The 10301-nt window shown below is 47.0% G+C and overlaps 1 protein-coding gene across 1 annotated transcript; it reads left to right on the forward strand.

Moving 5' to 3' along the window:
• Nucleotides 1–423: 423 nt before the first annotated feature.
• Nucleotides 424–9600, forward strand: chst3 (carbohydrate sulfotransferase 3). Its single transcript, XM_033012447.1, has 2 exons — nucleotides 424–726; nucleotides 8084–9600. Exons 1-2 carry the CDS (start codon nucleotides 641–643, stop codon nucleotides 9321–9323), a joined length of 1326 nt encoding a protein of 441 aa, XP_032868338.1. The 5' UTR covers nucleotides 424–640; the 3' UTR covers nucleotides 9324–9600.
• Nucleotides 9601–10301: the final 701 nt, after the last annotated feature.

Raw genomic sequence — 10301 nt, forward strand, 5'->3', positions numbered from 1 at the left:
ACCATCATGTGTTGTCTTTCCGCTGGCTGGTTAGCACGCAACAAAAGCTTTTCACTGTACCTCGGTACACGTGACAATAAACCAAACTAAACTGAACTTTACTAGAATGACCAGGGTGGGGGAGGGCGGAAGAGGGAAGGAACGCAAGGATTGCTTGAAATTAGATTCAAGATTCATCATTAGATCAATGTTCAGACCGCTGGGGTGTGAGCTGACCGAGCGAAATATGAGGTGCTGTTTCTCCAATTTGCGATGGGCCTCACTCTGACAGTGGAGGAGGCCCAGGACAGAAAGTTCAATGTGGGAGTGGGAGTGGGAGGGGAAAGGGTTTGGTAACTGGGAGATCGCGTAGGCCAAGGCGGACAGAGCGAAGGTGTTCAGCGCAAGGTTTTTTTGCACGGGGTGAGCTCTGAGCTGAATAATTAAACTCCTTCTCTGTGTTGTCTTTGCAGCACAATTTGGTGTGACTGGGGAGAGGAGAGAGACTCTGTGACCGATACCTTCACCAGTAGACTGGCCCTACGCTGGCACGGAGGTGGGCTGTACCGAATCTCTGGCGGACCATTGAGTGGCACACTTCTGTGCCTAGGGACCTCCTGCGCACCATTGTATCAGGATCCCAGCCTCAAAGACAGTAGCAATGAGAATGAGGAGCAAATATGCCATTATTCTATTTTTCCTTGTTGCCCTTGTGATCATTGAGAAAGAGAACAACATTATTTCAAGGTAAGACGTTCCCTCTTTGTCAGCGCCCTTTATGTGGTGACTCTTTGCATACCTTGGGGATGCAAGCAAAGAATTTCACTGTGACTTGTCACGTGTGACTATGAAGCCATTCATTCATTCAATCAATCTCCTTATCCGGGAAGGTTGAGTTATACAAAGAGAATGGGCTTGTGTGGGAGGGATTAGCCCTGGGCAATGAGCTCAATGGATCCGGGCCAAAATAAAGGCAGAAAGAACTGCAGATGCTGGTTTACGCAAAATAAAACACACAAAGTGCTGGAGTAACTCGGCAGGTCAAGCAGCATCTCTGGAGAACATGGATAGATGACTTTTTGTGTCAGGACCCTCCTTCTTAGAAACATAGAAACATAGAAGATAGGTGCAGGAGTAGGCCATTCGGCCCTTCGAGCCAGCACCGCCATTCACTATGATCATGGATGATCATCCAAAATCAGTACCCTGTTGCTGCTTTTCCCCCTTATCCCATGATTCTGCTAGCCCAAAGAGCTATATCTAACTCTCTCTTAAGAACATCCCGTGAATTGGCCTCCATTGCCTTCTGTGGCAGAGAATTCCACAGATTCACAACTCTCTGGGTGAAAGGGTTTTTTCTCATCTCAGTCCTAAATGGCCTACCCCTTATTCTTAAACTGTGACCCCTGGTTCTGTGAATGCCCGGATCTAAACTTACCCCTAGTCTGGTTCAGTAAAAGAAACTGAGTGGAACACTGAAGTCAAAACCCTTCTTTATTTGTATACAATGCAGGGACGGTCTCGGATCCACTCACTCAAACCCATGGTAGCCTTGTTCAAACAGAACAGATGGAAGGCAACCGACACACCCAGACGAATTATGCCCCTGTCCCACTTAGGAAACCTGAACGGAAACCTCTGGAGACTTTGTGCCCCACCCAAGGTTTCCGTGCGGTTCCCGGAGGTTGCAGGTGGTTTGAGGATGTTGCAGGTAGTGGAAGCAGGTTGGGAGACTGACAAAAACCTCCGGGAACCGCATGAAAACCTTGGGTGGGGCGCAAAGTCTCAGAGGTTTCCGTTCAGGTTTCCTAAGTGGGACAGGGGAATTACATTCACTTTAATACCACTAAGCGAAGGCGGGGGCTCTAAGTTTGTAGGTTAATTGGCTTGGTATAAATGTTAAAAAACTGTCCCTTGTATAAGATAGTGTGAATGAGCGGGGATCGCGGGTGGGCTTGGGCAATGAGTTCAGGAAGCAGGCCGGATCCATTGCCTGCCATTTTTTGTTCCGTCAACAAATCCTGCTTGAACGTCTATTTATAATCCCGATGTGTTGACACGTTCCCTTTCAATGTATGCCTCGTAAATAAACCGGGGATTTGGCTGTTACCAGTAATACCAGCGTTTGTTATACAAATGCCCAGAATCTATCAGGCCTGGACACAGTGCATGTGGAGCGGATGTTTCCACTGGTGGGGGAGCCTCGGACCAGAGGTCGTAGCCTCAGAATTATAGGACATTCTTTTAGGAAAGAGATGAGGAGGAATTTCTTTAGTGAGAGGCTGGTGAATCTGTGGAAGTCAATGGATATTTTTAAGGCAGGGATAGATAGATTCTATCAGGGGTTATGGGGAGAAGGCAGGAGAATGGGGTTTGGAGGGAGAGATAGATCAGCCATGATCGAATGGCGGAGTAGACTGGATGGGCCGAATTGCCTAATTCTGCTCCTATCGCTTATGATCTTAAAAGATGCTTCCTTAAACAGCGGCGAGGGTGAACATGCTCCAGAGGTGGGGTTGGGAATGAGGAGGAACCCTCGCCCTGTGGTGATGGAGTGATAACTTAACATGCAGGGGGCCTAGGAGTCAATGGTAGACACTAGGTGCTGGAGAAACTCAGCGGGTCAAGCAGCATCTCTGCAGAAAAATGATAGGTGACGTTTCGAGCTGGGACCCTTTTTCAGACTGAGGATGGGTCCCAACCTGAAACATCAGCTATCCACTTCTTCCAGAGATGCTGCCTGACCCCCGCTGAGTTACTCCAGCACGTTGTGTCTATCTTTGGTATAAACCACACCTGCAATTCCTTTTTATGACATTGGCGAATTTGTTAACCTAATAGAGTGGAATGGTGGCACACCAGTAGAGTTAGTGCCTCGCAGCGCCAGAGACCCAGGTTCGATCCTGACTATGGGTGCTGTCTGTGGAGTTTGTACGTTCACCACGTGACTTGTGCGGGTTTTCTCCGGGTGTTCCGGTTTCTTCCCACACTCCAAAGAGACGCAGGTTTGTAGGTTAATTGGCTTCGGTAAAATTGTCATTTGTCCCCAGTGTGTAGGATAATGCTGGTGTATGATCACTGGTCGGTGTAGACTCGGTGGGCCGAAGGGCCTGTTCTCTAAAGTCTATAGATTCCATGAATTTCTTAACCTAATACCACAGGTTGTAGGGGAAATGGAAATAAAAGATTGGTGAGTGTGTTACTGATCAAATAGAATCATTTTTCCTCAATGGCATCGCGGCTCATGAAGTGATTGATGTACAGCAGTTTGGCTAAGTTTAGTTTAGAGGTACAGTGCAGAAACAAGCCCTTCGACCCACTGAGTCAATGCCGACCAGCGATCCCAGCACACAGTAGGCACAATTTTACAATTTTATACCAAGCCAATTAACCTACGTCTTTGGAGTGTGAGAGGAAACCGGAGCTCCTGGAGAAAACTCACGCACGTCACGGGGAGAACATACAAACTCCGTACAGAGGGCACCCGCAGTCGGGATCGAACCCAGGTCTCTGGCGCTGTGAGGCAGCAACTCTACCGCTGAGCCACCGTGCTGCCATGTAAATCTATTCACACCCCTGGTTACCGTTTAGGTTGATGCTGGAGAGGCCATGTGGAGTCATGAGATCCCATGCTGTCATATACCCAACCTTTGATGTGCCCTGGTATGCATGGAATACATACAGCTGTGAATTCAATTTGACGAAACTTGGTTACAAGTTCAGGAACATCTTCTCAACAACCGTCAGGCCATTGAACGTTACAAAAAGTAGTTAATTGCCTCAAATATTTAGAAATATTTAAAAATTACAATGGATGAAAATGATTTTAAAGTAATGCTGATTTTAATTAATGTTATTAAGAAATACTAAATAGCAGCATGGTGGCACAGCGGTAGAGTTGCTGCCTTACAGCGCCAGAGACCCGGGCTCGATTCCGACTACGGGTGCTGTCTGTACAGAGTTTGTACGTTTTCCCCGTGACCCCGTCGGTTTTCTCTGGGTGCTCCGGTTTCCTCCGAAGACGTAGATTAATTGGCTTGGTATAAATGTCAATTGTCACAAGTGTGTGTGTGTGTAGCTGATTAGGTGTAGTGTTAATGTGTGGGGATCGCTGGTCGGTGCGGACTCGGTGGGCCGAAGGGCTTGTTTCCACACTTTATCACAAAACTAAACTAAACCAAACTTTGAACTATGAGCTCCCTGTGTTACACGAGGGACTTTGAGCCCTGTTTTGGTTCTGCACTATATTAGTGCAGTTTTATTTAAATTTATTAAGCATTTTTTTTTTTGTTTCTTTGTTTTATTATTTATTGAGTGCCGTGTTTAAGAACCTATTGTGCTGCTGCTGGAAGTACAGTAAGAATTTGATGGTTTCCTATCGGCTCATATGATAATAAAACACTTTCTTTGTCACCATGGTGCAGCGGTAGAGTTGCTGCCTTACAGAGCCAAAGACCCGGGTTCGATCCTGACTACGGGTCCTGTCTGTAGCAATGTTACAAAATTTTGAGATTTAAAAAATCAAGTCTGTAATTTATCCCATCAGATAAAGCATAAAAAGAAGTTTAATTTGACACCTAATTCACTTTCATATCTTCAGTATTAAATAAGTAATGACCATTTTCATACTCGGAAATTAGCATCTTGTTCCCTATTGCTTTTCCATTGACAGCACAAAAGCTGTGATCGAGGACAGTCAAAAGCCCATAACTTTCTTAAAAATTAAGAGAACTAAAGCATTCTGAAACAAATATGAAACAATCTTACTTAGATAACTTGAAATTAAAGCATATAATTAGTTAGCTACCTAAATTCAATTACTAGATCCAAACATCTATCCATTTCTTAAGAATAGATTAACATTTTTAAATAGCCTAAGTGTCCAAATAACATTCACACAAGAATTTGCAATATAACATAATTTTAAAATCTCATTATCATGGGTTTATAGGCCAAATGGAAGGAATTTAATGTTTAAAACCTGTAAATTAATGGCCATTTAAATCAACTTGCGAGTGGGTTTTTCTGGAACGCGATCAATTGGAATGTTGTGGTTGCGTATGACGGCTTCAGAAGCTGGTTTTAAAATTACTCCAGCGATGAACTTGTCGGGCGAATTAAAAAAAAAACACAGAACGGCCGTCGGAACAATTCTTCAGCAAAAGCTTGCACTCCAACAAAATATAATACAGGACAAGGTAGGAGAAAACGCGTTTTAACCCTCCCCCCCCCTCAAACACGGCAAAATCGTGCACGCGGCCAGTGGCAGAACTGCAGCGCCGCTGAAGGTAAGTATTGTAACATACCTACTGTCTGTATGTGTGTGTGTGTGCGTGTGTGTGTATATGTGCATGCGTGTGTGTGTGTGTGCATTTGTATGTTCTCCGTGTGATCACGTGGGTTTTCTCCGGGTGCTCTGGTTTCCTCCCACACTCCAAAGATATACAGGTTTGAAGGTTAATTGGCTTCGGTAGAGATTGTTAATTGTCCCTAGTGTGCAGGGTAGTGCTAGTGTATGGGGGGATCGGTGGTCGGCACAGACTCGGTGGGCCGAAGAGCCTGTTTCCACACTGTGTACCTTAACTAAACTAAACTAAACTAAACTAAACTAAACTAAACTAAACTAAACTAAACTAAACTAAACTAAACTAAACTTGACTGTTGAATGGCCTATCAGCTTGTAGACAATGTCACCTTCTTTGTCCTCAAATTCCCATGGTGGGAAGTGAACTCATTTTGGTTGGATAACTAAACATGGAACATAACAATTATGCCACAATAGTGCCTTACATCCATTCAACATAGTGAATGAACCTAATAGTATAAATAAACACTGTCGTCCTGCTTAGTTTCACTGTTTGTATCTGCTCGTTATCTCCTTTCCCCAGCCAACAATGCACCATTGTGGGCTCCACTTTTCCTTGATCATTGTTGCTGGCTTTGATTTGTTATTTTCTGATTTTCATACCTCTGTACCTTTTCATACCTCTCATTTCCACCTCCCCTGACCCTCAGACTGAAGAAGAGTCTCGACCCGAAACATCACCTATTCCTTTTTTCCAGAGATGCTGCCTGTCCCGCTGAGTTACTCCAGCATTTTGTGTCGACTTTCGGTGTAAACCGGCATCTGCAGTTCCTTCCCACACAAACCATGTTTAACCCTGGTTTATTCACACATGTAAATTCATTGATACTTTCCGAGTGTAATAATGATTCTCTGACATATCCTATTAATAAAATTGCTTCAGTGACACTGTGTGAGTGTATATTTGGTCATTTAAAATGATTTTAATTGTTCTCCTAAGGCACCAGTTGAATGTAATTATGATATCAGTCCATGACAGATTCAATTTATCCCATTGATGTGATGATGGATTCTGCACATAATGACAGTCCGTTGATGGCCTCCATTTATCATACCTCTGCACTGACAGACTCTATTCACGGAAGATTGAACATAGAACAGCACAGGAACAGGCCCTTCGGCTCACCAAGTCTGTGCCAAACATGATGCCAAATTAAACTGATCTCATCTGCCTGCATGTGATCCATATCCCTCAATTCCTTTCATTTTCATGTGCCCATCTAAACGCCTCTTAAACACCATTATAGTATCTATTGTATCATGACACTGGCTGTAATACAGCGCGGCACAGTGTCGCAGCGGTACAGTTATGCCCCTGTCCCACTTAGGAAACCTGAACATAAACCTCTGGAGACTTTGCGCCCCACCGAAGGTTTCCGTGCGGTTCCCGGAGGTTTTTGTCAGTCTCCCTACCTGCTTCCACTACCTGCAACTTCTGGCAACCACCTGCAACCTCCGGGAACTGCACGGAAACCTTGGGTGGGGCGCAAGGTCTCCAGAAGTTTCCGTTCAGGTTTCCCAAGTGGGACAGGGGCATTACTGCACCAGAGACACAGTTTCGAACCTGACTGCGGATGCTGTCTGTACGTTCTCCCCGTGACCTGCGTGGATTTTCTCCAGCATCTCCGGTTTCCTCCCACACTCCGAAGACGTACAGGTTTGTAGGTTAATTGGCTTGGTATAATTGTACATTGTCACTAGTGCTAAACTAAAACTAAAACTAAAACTAAACTAAACTAAACTAAACTAAACTAAACTAAACTAAACTAAACTAAACTAAACTAAACTAAACTAAACCCAGGTAACAAATGGGTTCCAGCTGTTACAGACGCCCAACTCTGGATTTTGTCCGTAAGTTGGAAAATACGCCAAAAAATGACTCGATCCAATAACCACACGTCAACAGTATTGTAACAAATGGCACATAGGACTCATGAGAAAGGACATTTACTGAAAGGAGAGAGAGAGATAGGAAACCAGAAACTAGGAGAGCAGAAATATATGTATCTTGGATTTCTGCATTTAATAATTTCTCATATTTAGGGATGTCAACAATTCTTGATTAGTCCGGTTGCCAGGGGTTACGGGGAGAAGGCAGGAGAATGGGGTTGAGAGGGAAAGATACAGAAGCCATGATTGAACGGGGTAGTAAACTTGATGGGCCGAACGGCCTAATTTTGGCTCCAAGAACTTATGAACAAGTGTGACATGGGACGGCCTGTATACTGACTGCCTCTATTCATAGCAGTTTATTGACATTCAAAACATTTACCCAAAATTGAATCCTCGTTGCAATTTTGATCTTTTGATAAATTTGACTTGTTGCAGTGACTCTTGAGAAGCTTTTACTCATTTTCGTTTAATTTAGTTTAGCCAAGAGGAAACAGGCCCTTCGGCCCATTGAGTCCACGCTGACAAGCGATCCCTGCACACTTATACTCACCTACACACACTAGGGACAAATTATAATTATTCCAAGCCAATTAGCCTACAAACGTGTTTGTCTTTGGAGTATGGGAGGAAACCGGAGATCCCGGGGTAAACCCACGCAGGTCACGAGGAGAACGTGCAAACTCCGTACAGACAGCACCCACATTCATGATCGAACCCGGGTCTCCAGCGCTGTGAAGGCAGCAACTCTACCGCTGCGCCACCGTGCCGCTCAAGGTAAAATTACATCGCTGACTGTATTTAAAGTGTGGTGAGCATTTTACTAATACCTACTTTTTCCCCATTCAGGGTGTCCGACAAGTTTGTGCTGAAATTCCCGCAAGTGGAATTTATGGGTCCGAACATTACCATCTCTGCCAGAGCCTTGACTGAGAATAACACCCTGGTGGCCAGCTCCAATAGCGCTCTGGGGCAGCTGCACAAAGCGCAGAGAAACTGCTCCACGCTGCGGACCACACTGGGTGGGGAAGAGCGGAAGGAGGTGACGGGCAGGAGGCACCTGCTGTTGATGGCCACCACCAGGACGGGGTCCTCCTTCGTGGGTGAGTTCTTCAACCAGAACAGCGACATCTTCTACCTGTTCGAGCCACTGTGGCACGTGGAGAAGACAGTGACCTTCGAGCCGGGGGGGATGAACGCGGTGGCCTCCTCCATCATCTACCGCGACATGATGCAGCAGTTGATGCTGTGCGACCTCTATGCGCTGGAGAGCTTCCTCTTCCCCACGCCCGAACGCCACGTCACCGGCTTCCTCTTCCGCCGGGGCTCCAGCAAGTCGCTGTGCGAGGGCGCGGTCTGCACTCCGACCAAGAGGGGGGGCACTCAGAGGTTCCCGTGCCGTGTGCGGCAGTGCGGCCTTCTCAACATGACCCTGGCCACCCGGGCCTGCCTGCAGAAGCAGCACGTGGCCATGAAGACAGTGCGCCTCAGGCAGCTGGAGTACCTCCGTCCTCTGGTGGAGGACCTCAGGATCGACCTCAGGATCATCCAGCTAGTCCGCGACCCACGGGCGGTGCTGGCCTCGCGCATGGTGGCCTTCCCCGGCAAGTACGACGCGTGGAAGAAGTGGGCGAACGAGGGGCACGTGCCGGATGACGAGGAGGTGGGCAAGCTGCGGGGCAATTGCGAGAACCTCCGGGCCTCCGCCCAGCTGGGCATGGGGCAGCCCCCCTGGCTCAGGGGCCGCTTCATGCTGATGCGCTACGAGGATATCGCACTGGAGCCCCTCAAGAGGGCCGAGGAGATGTACCGCTTCGCCGGCATCCCCATCACGGACGAGGTGAAGACATGGATCTACGAGAACACCCGGGCCTCCAAGGCCAGCGACAACGTCTACTCCACCCACAAGAACTCTTCGGAGCAGTTTGAGAAGTGGCGGCTCGGCCTGCCCTTCAAGATAGCCCGGGTGGTCCAGCAGGTCTGCGAGCCCACCATGAGGCTCTTTGGCTACAAGCTAGTCAAAGACGCAGCGACCCTTGCCAACAGATCTGCCAGCCTGCTGGAGGACAGGAACTTCCGAGCAACCTAACCTCAAGGGCAATTACTGCAATCATTTTCCAGCAGTGGAAGGCGAACGTCTACAATTTATCGCCAGAACTTGAAGCTCCTCGAACCTTCTTCCAAAGTGCCGGGCAGCTCTTTGATGGATGTGCAATGGCCTAATGAGACATCAAAGGACAACACAGTTGCTTGAAGTCCGCATGATAATGGAATTATACTAAGCACACACACACACGCACACACACGCACACACACACACACACACACACACACACACACACACACACACACACACACACACACACACACACACACACACACCTACGCACGCACACACACACACACACACACACACACACATACATGCACAAACACACACATGCACATGCACACGCACACACACACACATACACACACACACACACACACACACACACACACACACACACACACACACCTACACGCACACACACATACACACACACACACACACACACACACATACACACACACACACACACACACACACACACACACACCACACATACACACCACACACACCACACAGACACACACACACACACACACATACACACACACACACACACACACACACCACACACACCCACACACACACACACACACACACCACACATACACACGCGCACCACACACACACACACACACACACGCACGCACACACACCTCACACACACACACACACACACACACACACACACACACGCACAAACACACACATACACACGCACACACAAACACACACACACTCACACACTACAAATATAAAAACACACTAACATAAATTCTCACAAGCAAACACATACATACACACACACATGAACACACACACATGAACACACATGGATGCACATACTTGCGCACAAACACATGAACACACACAATGAACATACACACAGATGTATACACACCCCCACACTCATGCGCGCACACACACACACACACACACACACACACACACACACAC

Source organism: Amblyraja radiata, chromosome 37 (genome assembly GCF_010909765.2).
Source record: "Amblyraja radiata isolate CabotCenter1 chromosome 37, sAmbRad1.1.pri, whole genome shotgun sequence".
In the NCBI taxonomy this organism is placed as follows: domain Eukaryota; kingdom Metazoa; phylum Chordata; class Chondrichthyes; order Rajiformes; family Rajidae; genus Amblyraja; species Amblyraja radiata.

Bases quoted from the DNA above. Each gene is read 5' to 3' on its own strand.
- chst3 (XM_033012447.1), top strand. From the start codon at position 641: ATGAGAATGAGGAGCAAATATGCCATTATTCTATTTTTCCTTGTTGCC. The intron at 727-8,083 runs GTAAGACGTTCC...TTCCCCATTCAG, and splicing joins GAGAACAACATTATTTCAAG to GGTGTCCGACAAGTTTGTGC.